Source organism: Crocuta crocuta, unplaced genomic scaffold, assembly GCF_008692635.1.
Source record: "Crocuta crocuta isolate KB4526 unplaced genomic scaffold, BGI_CrCroc_1.0 scaffold271, whole genome shotgun sequence".
Taxonomy (NCBI): domain Eukaryota; kingdom Metazoa; phylum Chordata; class Mammalia; order Carnivora; family Hyaenidae; genus Crocuta; species Crocuta crocuta.
The window spans coordinates 5,109,334-5,130,194 of record NW_027527824.1 but is presented as its reverse complement, the minus strand read 5'-3'; the positions used below and the strand labels follow the sequence as shown (position 1 = coordinate 5,130,194).

The 20,861-nt window shown below is 40.8% G+C and overlaps 1 protein-coding gene across 3 annotated transcripts in view; it reads right to left on the bottom strand.

Moving 5' to 3' along the window:
* The window catches only part of DDX6 (DEAD-box helicase 6), a 32,222-nt gene extending 12,336 nt beyond the window's left edge, over positions 1 to 19,886 (bottom strand). The window contains exons 1-6 of one of the 3 annotated variants that reach the window (XM_077777157.1): positions 19,823 to 19,886; positions 16,778 to 17,251; positions 13,090 to 13,153; positions 11,423 to 11,527; positions 2,245 to 2,374; positions 789 to 935 (exon numbers count right to left, since the gene is read on the bottom strand). In XM_077777157.1, the coding sequence (XP_077633283.1) occupies positions 789 to 935; positions 2,245 to 2,374; positions 11,423 to 11,527; positions 13,090 to 13,153; positions 16,778 to 16,977 (646 nt within the window). In that variant the 5' untranslated portion in view covers positions 16,978 to 17,251; positions 19,823 to 19,886. The other 2 variants (XM_077777149.1, XM_077777165.1) reach the window with 2 other exon arrangements.
* Positions 19,887 to 20,861: the final 975 nt, after the last annotated feature.

The following is a 20,861-nucleotide window of genomic DNA, read 5'->3' as shown; positions in this document are numbered from 1 at the left end:
TTCCTCTAATCTAGAGCAATGGCCTTCAGAAGATTATTATAAAGATAAAATGAGACAATGATTTTAAATAACTGTGCAGCATGAAGCACATAGTAATTTACCAGATGATAACCATACATAAAATTCAGACTCAAACTTTATAGATAATTTTATATAAGGTGATCTCACGCTTGACGTTTTGTTACCTTTTTTCACTCAATGTATCATGGAGAACTCAATGAAAATGAATACAGTTCAGCTTCATTTTTTAATAGCTTTGTGGAATTCCATTCAGACTATACCCCAATGTATTTAGCCAATCTTTGCTAACATTTAGGATATTCCAATTTTTTAGTACTACAAATCATACTATACTAACCTAATACTGCGTTTGCCTATTTCTTCAGGAAAGATTCTTGAATTTATAATTTCAAATTTATAATGACAAACTGCTCACCATAAAGTCTGTAACAATTTATACTTCCACACTACAAGATAAACTGTTTCTTCTCAAACTTTTGTTATTGTTTACTACTATTTCTTAGTCTTGCCAATGGATAGGCACAGTATCAATGTGCTGTTTTCATTTACATTAAAAAAAATTACCAGGAAGGCTGAATATCCTTTCCGTTACTATTAATGTATGTTTTCTTTCTTGAATGAAATGGTCATTTCCTTTAGTCATTTTTGTACTACAATGTTTCTGGTCCTTAATTCTCAAAAACAATTTTTATTAAGTTTAAAAGGAAACACCTGTGTCTGTAATTACACTCAGAGAGCCAGGCCGCCTTATATCATTCATTTCCTACCTGTGTCATCAAGCCTCATTATGTCATCCCGTAAATTGGTTCCTCCTGTGGTTGCCATCACTTTGGCCCCTCCCATGTGTTTGCTGACCTGGATGCAAATTTGACTGACCTGTAGAGCAAGTTCTCTAGTGGGAACAATCACCATTGCTGGAAAACAGGAAAAAAGAAACATATTTTAAGAGGTTAATAAGCTATAAAAATATTGCCCCTTACAGTCCAGATACTCAGGACATTTTAGAAAATTGAATAATAGGCCTGATTCTAAAAAGTTAAGTATGTAAATCTCCTTTACAAAAAAAAAAGAACCTATTACAGTATTCCAGATCTAGACTTTTCCTCAGCAACACTGCTATATAAACCTGGTACTCCTTAGTTACAAACCTTTAAAGGGTTCTTTGAATTGGTAACCATTAGCCCAAAGTTTATTAATATTTCAGTAAAAGATTCACTTAATCTAAACACCTAAACAGAAAATTCCTGCTGCCCAGGTTCTATTTAAATAACATGAAAAGTAGGTAAAGTGAAGATGGGAGAAATGATCATTATAGATTAAGATCAATTTATGAAAATTTAAGAAAAAGCTTTAGAGATCAAAATTTATGGGGTGCCTGGGTGGCTTAGTCACTGAAGTGTCTGACTTGGGCTCAGGTCACGTTCTCATGGCTAGGGAGTTTGAGTCCAGCTGTGCTGAAAGCTCAGAGCCGGAAGCCTGCTTCAGATTCTGTGTCTCCCCCTCTCCCTACACCTCCCCCACTTGCACAGTCTCTCTTCAAAATAAACTTAAAGAAAAATAATTTAACTCTTATTAGCTTACTCTGCATACAACTATGGAAATTTGTTTCTTCTCTACTTCCTAAGCTCTTAAAATTCCAAAACCACAATGCTTTATAGAAGAAAAAGTTCATGAGCTCTTGCAGACACAAAGGTGCCACAGGAAGTAACTCCGTTCCACAGTTTCTAAGTAGCAATGTCAGGTAACTTCTCATGATCTTAGCTTTCCTACCTATAAGGCAATAATATCTATTTTGCCTATTTCACCCAAATGTTATCAAAAATGTGTAATACGTAAAATTCCTCTGAAAACTAGAAATGTTTTCAAAAGATGGGTATTTTATAAGACAACTGGTCTTCAAGCTGTGAAAAGATAAGTATATACCAACTCTAGACTATATAAATTCTGACTAAAAATAATGGCAATATCTTACATATAGCTCAAGGTGCAAACTGCAATTTTTAGTTTAAACAACCAACCAACTGGGGTACCTGGGTGGCTCAGTCGAGCCTCTGGCTCTTGATTTCTGCTCAGGTCATGATCTCACATTTCATGAGTTTCGAGCCCCCTCCCTGGGCTGTGTGTAGGCAGTGCAGAGCCTGCTCGTGATTTGCTCTTTCTGTTCCTTCCCAGTTTGTGCTCTCTCAAAATAAATAAACAAACTTAAAAAAAAACAACACTAACCTTGTATATTGTCCTTCTTCAGGTCTAGCCGTTCAAGTAAGGGAATGAGGTAGGCACCGCTCTTGCCTGTTCCATTTTTTGCTCTAGCTAAGATATCCCTACCAGATAAAGCAATGGGAATGCTCTCCTCCTAAGAGACAAAAAAATGGAAATTACTCATGAATAAAAGTAACACATAAGGAAATTATTCTCTAAAATGCACTGAAGGTATACTTCTTTCATACAGCTTTAAAGTGTCCCACATTTGCATTTTACAATACGCAGAGGTAAATTACCAGCCAACATCACCAACATTATCAAACAACATTTACTAGAACTGCTTATAGTATATTAAACTGTATCCCAATGTAATAAAGACTATATATGTGAGTTTGTATGTGTAAGAATGTGTATGCCTAAGGAAGCTGGGATCTAAACAAAGAAAACAAATGAAAAGGAGGAACCTGGGCTGACACACAAGACTTGAATAAATAGATAAAGCAAAGGACATTTCACAATTAAAAATTGGAAAAGTGGTACAAACAATACAAAGGTAAGACTACGTTTTGAGACTAGGAAGCCGACTTAAATTAACCACAATGAAAAACTATGGCGTGGACAGCCTATCCTTGAAAAAAATGGGAATCAGCTGGAAAAGTTTAACTTTAGGTCCTATCTGATTTTATTACATAAGTTCACAATGTCAACGTAACACATGCAACTTTTCTGTCCTGAAGTGCTCAACTGGAGGCCCAATTCTATTCCAGTTATCTCCATCCATGGTCACATCAGAGACTGACTTCTCATTTTCACACTTAGCTTACTTTGTCAAGTCTACTTTGTAGGTAACATTCCCTATTAAGACAAATTACCTAAATAGCAAAGGCTTCCCTCAAATTACTGAAAATTAAATATACATATACGCAGAGAAATTTAAGAAGGAAAACAGATATAAAACAGGGAGGAGCAGAACACTTCCATTTCTAACACTAAAAATTTTAATTTCTAAAACCAAAAAATTCCTCTCTTCCTATTACCAGCATTAAGCAGTTTGCTTATCACACTAAAGCAGGTCAAAGAAAAAAATCCTTGGCTTTGATCCTTTGGTCTTAATCTCCTACTTTGAGTCAACTGTTAATCTTCAGTTGCTCTAGAGGCCTATTACCTCCACGGTTTCATTTTCTTCTGTTTGTTTGTTTGTTTAAGTAATCTCTACCTCCAGCGAAGGGCTTGAACTCACAACCACGAAATCAAGAGACCCATACTTCTCCAATTGAGCCAGTCAGGTGCCCCATCTTCTATAGTTTTTAAGTAGGCTACTTGCACATTACTCAGTTCTAGAGCAGAATAAAAGGTTAGGTGGTCTCCAAGGGTCTCCCAATGACTTCTGAGCCAGGTTCTTCACTTATATTATTATTTTGTTTAAGTAGGCTTCAGACCCAGAGCTGAGCCCAACACGGGGCTTGAACTCATGACCCTAAGATCAAGACATGAGCTGAGATCAAGAGCTGACAGAGCCACCCCAGCACCCTTGTAGTTAAGTTCTTCCAGAGAATAAAACTTTTGAATAAAGTGAGGCAGGTTAGAGTTACCTTAGGTGTATCCTAATTCCCATTTTGGGTTCACCTTTTAACCTGGATTAAGGCCACTGACTTCTGTTCCCCTGCACTCTCTGGTAGGGGTTTATGCTCTATAGAAACTGCTTAAAGTATTTTTTTTTTTGGAAACAAAGTAAGCTAGTCTTTAAAATACACATATATTTGCCCCATATAGTGGCCATTATGATTAGCAGGCAGGGAATTCAGCACATCCACACCGTCTCTTAACACTGTTTCTTAACAAGATTAGTTAATATGAAGAAAGAGAATTCAAGTCAGGCTCAGACAGCTTTGAAACCCAAGAGGAAATCATGAGAGCTACCAGGGAGAAAAGAAAGAAGGAACAAGCTAAAAACTTTAAAAACTTACTGTGTGCTAGACACTCAGATACTTTGTTATTTAGATCCTTTCAAGTTAGGTACTTTTTGTTTTATAATGAAAACATCTCCACACAGAAACTTGTACATGAATGTTTACAGCAGCATTACTCAAAATAGCTAACAGTGGGGGAAAAGAACCCTATCAACTAATAAACCAAATGTAGTATAGCCATACAATGGAAGTATTATTCACCAATACAAAGGCAACGACTAATATATGCTATAACATGAACCCTAAAAAATGCTAAGTCAAGGGGCGCCTGGGTGGCTCAGTTGGTTAAGTGTCAGACTTGGGTCATGATCTCATGGTTTGTGGGTTCGAGCCCTGCATTGGGCTCTGTGCTGACAGCTAGCTCAGAGCCTGGAGCCTGTTTCGGATTCTGTGTCTCCCTCTCTCTGACCCTCCCCTGCTCACGCTGTCTCTCTCAAAAATAAATAAAACATTTAAAAAGAATGCTAAGTCAAAGAAGCCACTCACAAAAAAACCACATATGGTATGATTCCATTTAGATGAAATGTTCAGAATAGGCAAATAAACAGAGACAGAAAGTAGATTAGCGGTTGGTTAGGGCTAGGGGAAAATAAAGGGAGATTGCTAAAGTTTCTTTTTGAGGTGATAAAAATGTTCTACAACTGATTGTTAATAACAGGTGCACAACTGTGAATATACTAAAAACCACTGAATTGTATGCTTTAAATGTGTGAATTGTGATATGGGATTTGTATCTTAATCAAGTTACCAAAAAACCATAACAACCCCACAATCTGAGGTCTGATTCTGCCACCTTACTTCTCCAAGTCCATGTTCCACTATAAGGTTTAGGGAGTCATCCACTAAGTATTTTGTTGTGTTTTGGTTACCCTAGGATCCATTTTCCCTTTCCCAGTAGCACTCTAACTTCCATGTAAGGAATTACATCTCCCCACCCCCACCAGATAGTCTAGCCAACCTTCTCAGCCAAACAGGAGACATCAACTAAGGTCTGGCCAGCTCCATGATCCCTTTTAAGAATTTAAATTGTTAAAGTACATCTTATAACAATTTGTAGCTTTCTAAGCCCTTCACAGCTGCCTCAGTTCTTGGTCTATTCCAAGTATGTTTCTCCAGACTTTTCTCACTCTTGTGACCTCCTTTGATATTCTTTCAATAAATTCCCCTTTGATCAAGTTAGCCCAAGTTGGTTTCTGTTGCCTACAACCAAAGCACAATATACTTCCCAATTTCCTAGTACTGAGAGGCATTTGACAAAGTGTCTTACCTAAAAAAAGCTGAAAATTGCCCAGTTAGCTGCTTTTGGAGTAGCTGCTTCTTTTTACCTCCTAGTGCCAGAGGACCTTAAGAATATTAATTTCGGGGCGCCTGGGTGGCTTAGTCGGTTAAGCGTCCGACTTTCACTTAGGTCATGATCTCGCAGTTTGTGGGTTCCAGCCCCGCGTCGGGCTCTGTGCTGACTGCCAGCTCAGAGCCTGGAGCCTATTTCAGAGTCTGTATCTCCCTCTCTCTTTGACCCTCCCCTGCTCATGCTGTCTCTCTCTCTCTCCCCTAGAAATAAATAAAAATATTTTAAAAAAAAAGAATATTAATTTCAGGGGAAAAGATAGTAGGACTATGGTGGAGAAGATAGCAATGGATATCATAGGTATCTACTGCTACCCAGAAAAAGAGAATATGAAAGATAATAATTTCAAAAATATCTCTAACTTAAGGAACATACCCCAATTTTACCACAGTAGCCAATGAGAAAATGCTTTTAAAGACTTTTCTACAAATTTAGGAAAAAATTCCTAGAGTCATAAGAAATCCACGTTAGCAAGAGGAATGATTTGCAAAGGATTAAGAATGCTGTAATTCTTAGCTATCAACAAAAAACTATTCTTATTAGACCTGGCTAACAAAATATTTTCTCAAAAGAGTTGAGAAATTTTGTTGCCAGCAATAAGGAACTTACACGTTTCCTTCAATAATGTACTACTTGCCATTTCATCATTATCTTATCTAAAAAGTCTCCAAAGGTGATACACAGGGCCTGGAAGCAGTAAGAGCTATCATTTTCAACCATCTCAAAGTTAATAGTTGACCCCTGAATGAGAGAATTATAGGCACTGACCCCCTACCCCTCACCCCGCCACATCATGGCATAGTCTTTTGACTCTTCTACAATTACTAACAGCCTGCTGTTGACTGGAATCCTTATTGGTAAGGAAAACAGTCAATTAACACATTTTGTATGTTCTATGTAAATAAACAATAAAGCTAGAGAAAAGAAAGTATTAAGAAATTCCTACGAAAAATACATTTACAGTCTGTATAAGTGGATCCATGCAGTTCAAACCCTTGTTGTTCAAGAGTTGACTCTGTAAGACTTCACGATGTTAAGCAGAATAAAACAGTGGATTCTTAGGCCTTCCAAAGAAGTCTGTGCTCCTATAAAGCTATGCTGTTAGAATGGCATAGATATGCTAGCTCTGGGGGATAGCATTCGGAACTAGATCTAGAGTCACAGATGGTTGCACCATAGAAAGACGTGTGGAAGCAATCTGTAGTATATATGGCTCCAGCCTGTCAGGAATGGAATGTGTATTACATATTTTGAGGATGTAATTTTAAGTGCTTCATTGCCCAATAATCTTATAGCCAACAAAATTTCACTACGTCTTAAAAAAGATTCAAATGCAGATGACACCCATCTGATCAAAAAGGTTTTTGTCTTTGGGGAAATAATGTCTGGACAACACTGTAAAACCAAGTACTATAGAAAACCTTAAAAACAACTGGACAACAAGAGAGAAAAAGCAGGTAAGAACAAAACAGAAGGCAGCCAGGCATGAGGTTAAATAGAGGGTTTCTAAATTTCTTTGTTGCAAAATCTTTTTATGGTTTGTTAAACTGAATAATTCTAAGGACCATCTTATTTTCCACAGATTCTCAGGCAAAATAAGTGAAGAAAAAGAAAATGTGAATGGTGGTCCCGAGCATCTAAAATAATACTCTGTATTTGTACACTGCTTTGCTATGTCAAAATATTTTGTTTACAAATTGCATTTGATTCTCACAAAAACCCTGTGAGGAAGATTACTTATTTTTACTTTATAGAAAAAGCTAGATGTGAAACTGGTTAAGTGGCTAGAGAGAAAACTGCCTGTATATTATATTAATACTTAGATGCAAACAACAAAGTCAATTTTAGGCGTGCCTTGGTGGCTCAGTCTGTTAAGTATCCAACTCCTGATTTTGGCTCAGGTCATAATCTCATGGTTTGTGAGACTGAGCCCTGCATCAGGTTCTACACAAATAGCGCAGACCCTGCTTGGGATTCTTTCTCTCCCTTTCTCCCCACCCCAAAATAAATACACAATTTAAAAAAATACAAAGTCAATTTTAAATTATAATACAAAGGTGGGAAACAGAGCCAGCAAGGATCCATTAAGAAATAGGTCTCCTAGTGGCACCTGGGTGGCTCAGTCAGTTAAGCGTCCGACTTCGGCTCAGGTCTTGATCTCAGGATTCGTGGGTTCGAGCCCCATGTCGGGCTCTGTGCTGACAGCTAGCTCAGAGCCTGGAGCCCGTCTTCCGATCCTGTGTCTCCTTCTCTCTCTGACCCTCCCCTGCTCATGCTGCCTCTCTCTCTCAAAAATAAATAAAACATTAAAAAAACAAAAAAGGAAAAAGAAACAGGTCTCCTAGGCGGGGCACCTGGGTGGCTCAGTTGGTTAAGGATCTGACTTCGGCTCAGGTCTTGATCTCAGGATTCGTGGGTTCGAGCCCCATGTCGGGCTCTGTGCTGACAGCTAGCTCAGAGCCTGGAGCCTGTTTCAGATTCTGTATCTCCCTCTCTCTCTGCCCCTCCCCCACTTGTCTCTCTCTCTCTAAATAAAAAAGACATAAAAAACAAAAAAATAGGTCTCCTAAATGAACCAATCTTTTGGGTTTTTTTATTTTTCTTTTTTGAGGAAGGCAGGGGCATTTATTCCTTCTTGCCTCCTGCCATTTCCTTTTTCTCATAAAACAAGTATATGGAATAATAACCCATAACAATAATAGAGCATTCATCATCTACTAGACACTATACCAAGCATACTATCATGAATTACCTCACTTTATCTTCACAACAACTCTATGATATACACTATTATATCAACTTTATAGGCCAGGAAACTGATGATTAGAGAGAGACTTCAAATAATTAACTTAGGAGGGGAATTAGGAATTCTAGGAGAGAGACAGCGTGAACAGGGGAGGGTCAGAGAGAGGGAGTCACAGACTGAAACAGGCTCCAGGCTCCGAGCTGGCAGTCAGCAGAGAGCCCGACGCGGGGCCTGAACCCACGAACCGCAAGATCATGACCTAAGTGAAAGTCGGACGCTTAACCGACTAAGCCACCCAGGCGCCCCAATTCCAAAATATTTTTAATGTATGTACTCAAACTGCTATCTGATGATATATAACCTTGATACTTTCTTCAGCCACAATAAACCTCTTTAGTTTGTCCACAAAGGCACACAAAGATAAGAATCCCTAGGGAATCGCTATCCCAGTGTTCTCTGCTTGGAATATGGATCACTTCTTCCAGGTTATTCCGTCCTTCTTTAATGGCTACATATATACACAATTTCAACTAGAAGAGGGCTTATTACAGCACACTGAAATTATCTGTACAGTTAGCGGTCTTATCCACCTGGCTCTGAGGGCAGGAACCCTATCTGTCTTGTTCATCACAACATCTCCAGCATCTAACATTTTCTGGGTCACTCAGTACATGTTTGCTCAATGAAAAAGTGCTCTTTGTCACAGGGTTTGTCCTTACTGCAGCCAGGATCCAAAAGTTTCAATTAACATGCATGTTTAGGTCCACACTTTTATGTGTGCACATACACATTTCCACCCAAAGAGTCAAGGAGAAAAGAGTGCACTTAGTACTCAGATGTAAGTCTCTAATACTATTGTCCCGCTGATAATCAAGGCTCCCTGCAGAAGTGGCTGATTCCAAGGCTGGGACAACATAGCTGCAGATAAACTAGACATCATGATATACCAAAAAGGAAGCACTCAAGGAAAAAGAGGGGGGAGCGAGGAGGGAAAAGGCAGAGCACAGGGGATTTTTTGGGCAGTAAAACTACTCTGTGTGATACTATAGTGATGGGTACATGTCAGCATACATTTGTTCAAACCTACAGAAAGTACACCACCAAGAGAGAACACTAACACATACTATAAACATACTACAAACTTTGGGTAAGGTTAACAGAACTTCCTTAGTTATAAAAAATGTACCATTCACGTGAGGGATGTTGATAATGAAGGAAACTATGCAGGAGTAGGGACCGGGGTTTATGCAAAATCTCTATTTTCTGCTCAATTGCTGTGGACTTAAAATTGCTCCAAAAGATAGTCTATCAGAAAAAAGCAGGGGTGGAGGATGGGGGGATATTACAAAAACACAGAAACCAGCTTGAAGGGGCTCACCATAGCCAAAAATGGGACAATTTGACCACAACAATACCACTAGGGGAAAAAAATTCATACGTCCACACTAATAATATGTAGCTACATGAAAAGGGAAGGCTCTTCTTCACAAGGCCAAACGTGCAAGGAGCACTATTATTGGAAATTCATCATAACCCACCAGAGTAAAGATGAGAGTATGCAAGAATCACCAACATATACTAAGACTAGAGAGAAATCATTTTTTTTTTTTGATGGAAGAATAAGATACCTGCATGGTCTTAAAGTGCTCCCCATAGGCTGCTTATTAGTTTTAAGGGGGGAAAAAAGCAATTAATTAGGGGTGCCTGGATGGCTCAGCTAAGTGTCCAACTTGATTTCAGCTCAGGTCATGATCTCATGGTGAGACTGAGCCCTGCACTGGGCTCCACACTGACAGCACAGAGCCTGCCTGAGATCCTCTCTCTGCCCTTTCCCTGCTCATGCATGTGTACACACTCTCAAAATAAATAAAAACTTTAGGAGCGCCTGGGTGGCTCAGTCGGTTAAGCGTCCGACTTCATCTCAGGTCATGATCTCATGGTTCGTGGGTTCGAGCCCCACGTCGGGCTCTGTGCTGACTGCCAGCTCACAGCCTGGAGCCTGTTTCAGAGTCTGTGTCTCCCTCTCTCTCTGACCCTCCTCTGCTCATGTTCTCTCTCTCTCTCTCTCTCAGAAATAGAAACATTAAAAAAATTTTTTTTTTTAAAAATCAGGCACTACCTTGAGAGGGTAATCAAAATTAAATTCACTGTTGAGAAATAGAACACTGTGTATACCTCCCAATGTGGTAGCTTGAGAAGGCCATAACATGACTTCTACAGTATCCTGACTAAGAATGAATAGCTTGAGGGGCGCCTGGNCAGGAAACACTCACAAAAAATGTTAAAGAAACATAATTAACTATGTAATATAGTTTTGTAATATACCTGATCCTAGAATGCATCCTATACAGAAAAGAAAAAAAATCCTATAAAGGATATTTTAGAGTCAATTAAAAATTAGAATACAAATGATAGATGAGATACTAATACTGTATTAAACTGACCAAAGATAACTATACTACAGTTTCACATAGGTACCTAGGGGCACCTGGCTGGCACAGTTGGCAGGTTACCCTTCATCTCAGGGTTTTGAGTTCAAGCCCCACATTGGGCACAGAGATTACTTTAAAAAATAAATAAATAAACGTCCTATTCTCAAGGAAATACGCACTGACATATTTACAGGCAATGGGCCATGCTTTTGTTCTTTTTTTTAAATAGTTTGTCAAGTTGGTTTCCATATAACACCCAGTGCTCAACCCCACAAGTGCCCTCCTCCATGCCCATCACCCCCTCTCACCCCCCCTTCCCCTATCAGCCCATTTGTTCTCGGCATTCAAGAGTCTCTCATGGTTTGCCTCCCTCCCTCTCCCCCACTATTTTTCCCCTTCTTCTCCCCCATGGTCCTCCATTAAGTTCCTCTTAATCCTCCTATACGTGCAAAAATAGGGTATCTGTCCCTCTCTGCCTGACTTATTTCACTCAGCGTAACACTCTCAAGTTCCATCCACGTTGCTACACAATGGGACATGATTTTGTGACTTATCCTTAAAAGGTTCAGAGAAAGTACGTATGTGCATGTGTATATGAAACAAAAGTGTTGGTTAATTGTATCATCCACACAGATCAAAAAGTATGGACTACCTAACGCATTAACACATGGATATCACACATGGATAAAAAGGGTAAACATACCTGAATAGGAGATGGCTTTTCCCAGCCCATTTCAAAAATTCCCATCAGTAACTCCCGTTTCAAACAGTAATCTTCAAACTCATTTCCTTTTGTGGAGGTCACATCCTACTCATGCAGACAAAACAAAACAACAAAATAATAAAGTACAACTGTGTTCCTTTGGCAGTTAGTATGCTTGAGTTTGCTTCAGACTTATTTTTATCTACCCCATTTGAATTATAAATATATGCAAATTAGTTGTCTTGATCTTTATATTTCAAGTATTCCTAAAAAATAACAACTGTTTAATACACACAAGGCATTTAAAAATTGTTTGGTGCGGGGAGAGCCTGGGTGGCTCAGTTGGTTAAGCAGCTGACTTCGGCTTGGGTCATGATCTCACAATTCCTTGAGTCCTGCGTCAGGCTCTGCATGGATAGCTCGGAGCCTGGAGCCTCCTTCAGATTCTGTGTCTCCCTCTCTCTGCACCTCCCCTGTCCATGCTCTGTCTTGCTCTCTGAAGCAAATTTAAATTATTTAAATTTAAATAAAAAATTTAAAAAAAAATTGTTTTGGGGAGGGGTGCCTGCTGCCTGATTTCAGCTCAGGTCATGATCTTAAAGTTTGTGAGTTCGGGGCCCATGTCGGGCTCTGTGCTTATAGTGCAGGGCCTGCTTGGGATTCTCTCGCTCTCTCAAAATAAAGAAACATTAAAAAAAAAAATTTTTTTTTTTAATTAAAAAATAAAATAAATTGTTTTGGGGAAAGGCCACCCTGTGGTTATCTTCTTCTGAGAACTGGTAGAATACTGTTATTTCTATTTAAGTACCATGCTATGAATTACAAATCACAAGATGTGAGGTCAAACCCTAGCTCCCACCACTCACTGTCTACAAACACTGTATCCTAAATAAAGGTTTCTCATACTTAACACTACTGACATTTGGGCCAGAAAATTCTGTTGTAAGGGGATGCCCTGTAGCATCCCCCCAGTTGAGTTTAACCAGATGAGTTAACCAAAAATGTCTCTAGCTACTGCTAAAGGTCTCCTAAGAGATAAAAATCACCCCTAACTGGAACTAACCTTTCAACCTTCCTTGTTCTCATCCACAAAATAGGGTTAATACTGGGGCGCTTGGGTGGCTCAGAGAGTTAAGTGTCCGACTTCGGCTCAGGTTACAATCTCACGGGGTCGTGGGTTTGAGCCCCACATTGGGCTCTGTGCTGACAGCTAGCTTAGAGCCTGGATGGAGCCTGCTTTGGATTCTTTGTCTCCCTTTCTCTCTGACCCTCCCGTGCTCACGCTGCCTCTCTTTCTCTCTCTCAGAAATAAATAAAACATTAAAAAAAATTAAACAACAAAATAGGGTTAATACTAACCTAAATCTTACTATGTTGGTGGGGGCAAAAGAGAATTTTGAGAAAATGCCTCGCAAATCATGAAAGTATTACATAAGTTAGACAAAATACACATATGTAAACCCAGTATTTAATATACAGGCATACATTACTGTATTAATAAGAATACCTTCAAATAGTGAAAAATTTTGGCAACTCATCATACAGAATCTATATAATTTCAACCACTTCAACCTATTTCAGAGTAAACACACAGCACCTGTTAAGGAACTACATCACTTTTAGAGTTTCCACATCATTTTTCCATTTGAATTTTACAACCAACTTACCGAAGTTTTGATTCTTAGATCCTTTGGAGGGAGTTTTAAAGTCTTTTTCCAGTCATCACCAGGTCTACAGAGAATACAGGAAAAACTGAAGCATGAGAATGCACAGCATCACTCTTCTAATAATACAAACACGATTCACCACAATTATAATAAACACAGTAAGTTTAATACATTGCCATTTACTTCAGAATATAGTTAAGAGAAAAAAACAGGTTTAGAAAAACTGCTCTTCTTCCAAAAGAACAACAATCTAGAGAGAATTTAAAAAAAAATCAAAAATAGAAGGGAGGAAGGCAGGGGTACTGTGGGTGGCTCAGTTGGAAGAGCATGTGACTCTTGAGCCCCAAGTTGGGTGCAGAGATTACTTACGTGAATAAAACCTTAAAAAGAGAGAAGGGAACAAGGCACTTGNGAGAGTGGGGGGGAGAGGGGGGAGGGGGGAGAGAGAGACGGAAAGGGAGAGACAGGGAAAGGGAGAGAGAGGGAAAGGGAGGGAGAGATGGAAGGAGAGCAAGAAACCTAAGCAGACTCCACTCCAACACAGGGCTCAATTCCTTGATTCCAGAATCATGACCTGAGCCAAAATCAAGAGTCGGATGCTTAATATACTGAGCCACGCAGGCACCCTTGGGCATCCCTCCTCTTAAGAGCAGCAGTGTAGTATATAGTGCAACTGTTGTCAAAACTGGAAACCCATATGTTTTGATATATGTAGTGTGTTTCAATTTAAATTAGTTGCCAATGTTTAAAAATTAGAAGATTTCATATGAAAGTCCACGTTCTGGCTTTTCCTGAAAAAACTGGAAGCTTTAGTAACACTAGTTCCAAATGTCTGCATGTCAAGAGTTTGAAAAAGCTTAATAACTGGGAGCTTAAATCAAGCAGCAGACTCCTTTAGTTAGACCAAGTAACTACCCTCTCATCTGCCACAGTCTTCTGGAAGCACTGAGTTTCTAACTTCTGGTGACTAGTTAAAACCAAGAGCTCTAAAGTTTCCAAATTTTAGTTTCAAACCAGGTCAAGCTCTGACTCTACTATTTATTATTTCTGTGACATTGCAGCAGTTACTTTTTTAAGCCTCTAATTCTCTCCTATATAAAGTGGGTTAAGAATTACATCAAATGGGGGTGCCTGGGTGGCTCACTCAGGTAAGTGTCAGACTCTTGATTTCAGCTCAGGTCACGATACCATGGTTCCTCGGATTAAGCCGTGTCCAGCTTGCACTGACAGTGCAGAGCCTGCTTGGGATTCTCTCTGAGCCCCTTTCCCACTCCTGAATGCGCTCTGAAAATAAATAACCATTTAAAAAAAAGAATTATAGCAAGTAATTTATATAAAGCACTCAGCATTTGCCGGTGCCTGGCAAAATAAGAACTCAGCATTAGCTGTTCATGAACATCTCCCTATCTTTTTTGCTGAGAATGCTTGAAATCACAAAACAGAAACACATAAAATAAATTTCTCTTTTTGGTCAGGTAAAAACCTCAAATTACACTCAAAGCATCTAACAGGAAAAAAATTGTCAGTAAAGCATACAATGCTTTCAATTGTGTCATCTTCAAAATAAAGTTTTCACTGATTTCATTATAGCAATTCTTATACAATCAGAGCCGCCAAAACATCTCAAGAGTCTTGATTTAGAAAGAGGAGCCATTTTACTTAAAGCTAGGTCCTACATAATTTAAGATACTCTAACAAGGAAGACACTCTACAAGGAACTTATAATCTTAGGAGATTAAAAAAAAACCCCAAACTGTTGAAAATGAGAAAATAAGTGATAGAGATAAGTATTAAAAGATTGCTGGAGACAATGATGGGATCTAGAAACCTTCATTAGGGAGATGACAAACTGAGATTTAAAGAACCCACAGAATAGGGGCGCCTTGGTGGCTCAGGTCATGATCTCACAGTTCTTGAGTTTGAGCCCCATATTGGGCTCTCTGCTGTCAGGGGAGCCTGCTTCAGATCCTCTGTTGCACTTCCTCTCTGCCCCTCTCCCACTCTCTCTCTTGAAAATAAACATTAGGGGCGCCTGGGTGGCTCAGTTGGTAAGCTGCCGACTTCAGTGCGCAGGTCATGAACTCGTGGTTCTTGAGTTAAAGCCCTATGTGCTGACAACTCAGATCCTGGAGCCTGCTTCAGAGTCTGTGTCTCCTGCTCTCTCTGGCCCTCCCCCGGCTCACAGTCTCTCTCGCTCTCTCAAAAGTAAACATTAAAAAAAGATTTTTTAAATAAACTTAAAAACAAAGAACCCAGAATTAAAAAGTAACCATTAACCCCGGGATAAGCAAAAAAGAGAAAGCAAAATCTACTGTTGTCTCAAATCAGAATTTAAGTAGAAAATAATTCAATAACACATCTTTATGTTTAAAAAATAGCCTACATTTTGCTAGCCTATTCATACTGTCAAGAGAAACTACAATTTAGAAATTATTTTTTATTTCTATACTAATTAAAGCATTCATGTTAAAAATAATAAAATATGCCAAAAGACCAGACCAAAATATGTACTGATGCCAATTCTCTCAATGACCAAATCAATTCCACTGGAAGTTGATTCTTTTTTTTTTTTTTTAATGTTTTTTTTATTTCTGAGAGAGACAGACAGAGTGAGCAGGGGAGGGTCAGAGAGAGAGGGAGATACAGAATCCAAAGACAGGCTCCAGGCTCTGAGCTAGCTGTCAGTATAGAGCCCAATGCGGGGCTCGAACCTACGAACCATGAGATCATGACCTGAGCCGAAGCCAGACGCCCAACTGACTAAGCCACCCAGGTGCCCCTGGAAGTTAATTCTTACAGGTCACTAGCAAATCACATACCAATAACCATCTATAGGATATTGAAAGGCTACTTTTCTTTAGGAAGTGCTTCTTAGGCATGGAGAAGATCTAGGTTGTGATAAAACATACACTTTAGTTCCGTGAAACAGTTTCATCATATGAAGATTTCAAGAGAGTAAATCAATCTCTATGGCTAGATTCTTAATAAAGCCAAACATAAAATGGGGTCAAGAGTCAAATTAATGTTTTCTATTAACTGAATCTCTAGACTAATAGTTATCAGTCAAATAATTTAAAGTGTACACTTAGATGACAAACAGCAGATTTAAAAGAAAAAAAGTTCTGCAGTTAAGATGAGATTCCTAAGTTTTTAGAGTCAACAAAGGGACTTGGGACCATTCAGAGATACACATTTCCAAGAGTTCAAAATCTTGAGTCCCCTATGACATATAACTGTTTGCAATATTGTGTATGTGTAAAAAGAGAAAACTTTATCTAAAACAATACTAAACTAAAAGTAATATAATCTTAAAAAAAATTTTTAATGAAGTCATATAAACTTAAAAATACCCACTGGCCATAATACAAGGTCATCTGTCCTCTATTTGCAATCAAAATGTTAAGTAAGGAATAAAGTAGGGGCGCCTGACTTTAGCTCAGGTCATGATCTCGCGGTTCGTGGGTTCGAGCCCCACATCGGGCTCTGTGCTGACAGCTAGCTCAGAGCCTGGAGCCTGTTTCAGATTCTGTGTCTCCCTCTCTGACCCTCCCCTGCTCACGCTGTCTCTCTCTCAGAAATGGATAAAACATTAAAAAAAAAAAAAAAAAAAAGGAATAAAGTAGTCAACAACAAAGTAACAAAAAGAAATCTCCTCGGTCTCCCAAAGCGTATTTATTCTAACACTTACTTAATAGTGGTGGTCATACTCTGTGCTTGCTGCTGAGTGCCATTATTGATTGTGTTGGTATTTTTCAGCTGGTTCATCTGTTGCTGTGTCTGTGTGCCCCCTCCTCCGGGGCCACCACTGGGCTTCACAGGGCCCCTCAGCTGACCATTTTGACTGGACAGACCCATTATAACAGGGTTCTCTGTTCTGGCCGTGCTCATGCTGTATTAATTGTAAAGATGTCTCTTTCAAACTTCAAAACTTTTGAAAGTCAGTAGAGAAACTGTAATAACAGTTTATTAGGCTCTCCAAAACGAAGAGATAAATATAAGTCTTGCTCAATATATGAGTCCTTTATTGCAATGCAGGCAAGCACCTGTAAGTCTCTGAACGGTAAGCAGCAGTAACTTGCTCTCATGCACCGAATCAACTTTTTATTTTTTAAAAGGCCCTCTAACAAGGTTGAGTTATGTATCTGAATTCACTCACTTCAATCTGAAACAAAGAGAAAGTTTAGTTAGCAAACACAGGAAAGTTAGAAAAAAACTTTGCCTTTTAAACAACCCCTTTAGACGAAATCACTCTATTGAAGAATTAAAAATGCAGACATACTTAGACCAAAACTAGCTGTGCTAGGAGAGACACACAAAGATTAACTGCCTCAAAAAACCAAGCCAAATGAGACCAATATCAAACATTTTGTCAGTTCAAAGCAACCCAAAAAAGATCAGGTAGAAAGATACTGTGATTAAATTAGCATTAGTTGTCAAATGATGATCTCTTCCCTTCAGTTTCCTCCCTCATGAATTCTTTAAAAGTCCCTGACACCTCTAAAAGTCAATGATTCATTACACTTAATTGCATTACAACTCAAAGAAGTATCACACATTTTGCTAATTGTAAAATTAGTAAAATTTCCAATACATATCTTGGAACAAGGCAAGACCATGTATATTTTTTTCCCTATTTCCGACATCAACTGAGAGTTCTTGAAATTGAGCTTTTGACTTAACTTTATGCTTTCAGGAAGAAAATCCCACATTTGTGCCTCTATTAATTTCAACCATGTAAGTTGAACTTCATGAAAAAAAATAAATTCTTTTCTTCTCTTAAGCTTTGTCCTTTAAAATTATAACTGAAGCAGTCAAGAGATACAGACATGTCTACACGTCACAATCTTTTGCTTGAGAAACAGCCAAGAAAATCTTTAGCTACCTTAATAAAATTTAATACTAAAAAACTATTAGTCACATACATTTCCAGTAACACACTTCAAAAGTATATCCTAACTTGAAATATTAACTTTGTTATTAAATATACCCATCTATAAAAACACAAAAAGCAAATTGCCTATGTTAAAAATCTAGTAAAGACTAAAATACACTAGTAACTTTAACCAAACTTTCCAAGAAATCTAGAATACTAATTAATAGTTTTAAAAAAGAACTGGGTAATCTCTGCCGTTTTAAATTATTGCCCGAATTGAATTCTTATTTTACAATGTAGTAAACAAAACAATTTACAAAGCCCAGAAAATCAAGGACTGCTCTGCTGGGTTCTTTTTAAAACTCCTTTGTATTTCTTACCAAAAATACACCTATTAATTAGTGTTGACTTTGTTGCCAAACACCAAGAATTCAAAAACAATAAACTTTTCTAAAAGACAACTAGTTATGTCTTTTTAAATTTTTTTTAAAATTTTATTTTAAAAAATTTTTAAAAATAAAGTTGCTGACCAGCAAATCCTGATTATTACATACACTAAGCTGTATATTTCTAAGTCGCTTAGAATCTGACCCCTTATCAGACCGTGGTTAACAGCACCTAATTTCATTTCAAGGCATTGAACAGTTTCCTGTACTGACAGGTTTATATTATGATCCACAATATCATGGAGTTCACACGAGACTTGTTTGGTCGCAAAGCACTAAGACGATGAAGAAGGCTGCCTCTAAAGATTAAAAGGTACCATTATTGTTCCTCCAGCACGTAAGACCTCCCATCTCCCTAGATCCAAAATGTAACTAGTACTCCCTTCTTACTTGAACGGAAACCTGCACTGCAGCTTTCTGTCTCAGAGAAGGAAATATTCCTCCTACCCCTTCCCAATTTAGACCTGCAAGTTACATTCTGCATTTTCAAAAATACGAACGAAACGTAGACTAGTTGGGAGGAGCCCCTTGCCGAGTTAATTACAGCACTTCCCAGATTGTAGTTAGCAATTGACAGTTTCACACCCAAAACAGTATCGTCATCTCAGACAAGGGCTTTTGTTTGCAAATGCAGCGCAGTTTCACTAAGCTTGGTCTGCAAGTTGGACTGTTTTATTCGGAAGGGAGAAGGGGGCCGTGGGAGAGAAAAGGGAGTGGAGCGACAAGGGAAAGAAGCGAATGATTTGCGCTCCGTAATAGTGGGGCAATAATTTCTCTCTCCCCCAGTACCCCCCCCCCAAAACCCCCACAATACTTCAAGTGAGCCCCCCGTGACCATAAACACAAAAGGGTTGGGGCCCTGTAATCGCAGCTGCGCCACAAGAGCAAGGAACCAACTCTGCGGGCAGGAAACAATAGGGATTCCCCCTGTAAGGCCCCAAAGAGTAACCCTTGAAGTCAGAAAGCCCCTCCTTTCCTCCACGACTCGGGGGCTCCGTAATCAGCCTCTTGTTACCGACCTACGAGGCCTTCCTCCAACCAAGCAGCAGCGGGTCCTCTTCCGAAGCGAGCCCTCCGACACTGTTTGTCCCTGCCGCCCCCTATAGGGCTGCCTCGTACCCTATAACCTCCACCCTCCCCCGAAGTCCTTGCCGCCCCGGTGGTCCCACATCCCCTCGACTTCCACGNGCTCCGGCCCCCGCCGCGCACGCCACTCCCGTATCCGACTCCTCTCAGGCGCCCCCACCCCACACGGCTGCCGTCCGCCTTCCTCCCCGGGCCCCGGCCAGGCCTCAGGCCTCCGCCTCACAGCGCCCCCCACGCCGGCCGGGGGGCTTCTCCCGACCCCGACCGCACCGCTGACCTCGATCCCACCACCTCACCCCACTCCCCGCGGCTCGGTCCCGAGTCCTACCAACCGAGGCCACTCCCGCTCGGCACCCTCGGTCCTTTATTGTTGACTCGAAGCTCCCAAAATGNGGCTCCGCCGCCGCCGCGCCCGCCGCGGCGTCACAGCCTCCCCGGCTTCGCGGCCGAAGGAACGCAGGCCAGGGAACCTCCCCGAGGAGAAAATGGACGGCCGCGCTCTCACACAGATGGGGGCCCCGCTGACGCAGAGTCGAGGGGGCAATACGAGCTCCTTCCTGAGCGGGAAGAGGGGCTGGCTTTTTCCGCAGCTGGAGAAATGAGTGGGACATAGTGGTCGGGAAGAGTCCACCCTGCCTTCGCCCCTTTGACACTGGGAATCGGGGGTCGTGACCAGAGAAGTCGCTGCTTGTTCCTGAGCAAGGACTCGTTCCGAGAACGAGCCGTCCCGGTCGCGACTCGGGGACGGGAGAGCTGACCTGACGTCCCCCGCGGACCGCGGAGGCTGCTGCAGGACCGGGGGGCCTCCGTCCAGGAACGCGCGGAACCAGGGACCCGGAGGCGTCGGCGTGCGCCCGGGAGTGGGGACCGGAAGGGGCACGGGGCGGACGGGGGCGCGCGGGGGCCCCCGGGGCTGCGACCTGCCCGACCCCGGGAGGCCAGCTCGGGAGTCGCGGCGGGGGGGGGCCGGCCTGTACAAGAGGAAGGGAAAGCTGCTGGAGTCCCTTCTCGTGGCAGTAGGACCAGAAGGAGAGCGATTCTTTCCCTCGGCCTGACCCTCACTAGAAAGAGATTTCAGTATTTGTTCCCATACATGTCCGGTCCTGATACGTCAGGAGCGCTGGCTTGTCCCAGCGAAAACAAAAAATTTGAAGCTGGGGAGCTTCCTCCTAGGTCAAGGGGAAAGGAAAACCTGGGTCTCCCCCAGCTGAGGGACCGTATGGGACAATGGCCAGACCGTGTGCGACAACAAAACTCCGACCCTCCGCCTCTGCGGCAATCGGCTCGGGAAGCCAGACCGTGGCCTCGGCTGTGACGGGTCCAGAGCGAGCTGCGCTCGGTCACTGCCAGCTTCCTCAGTGTTCGCC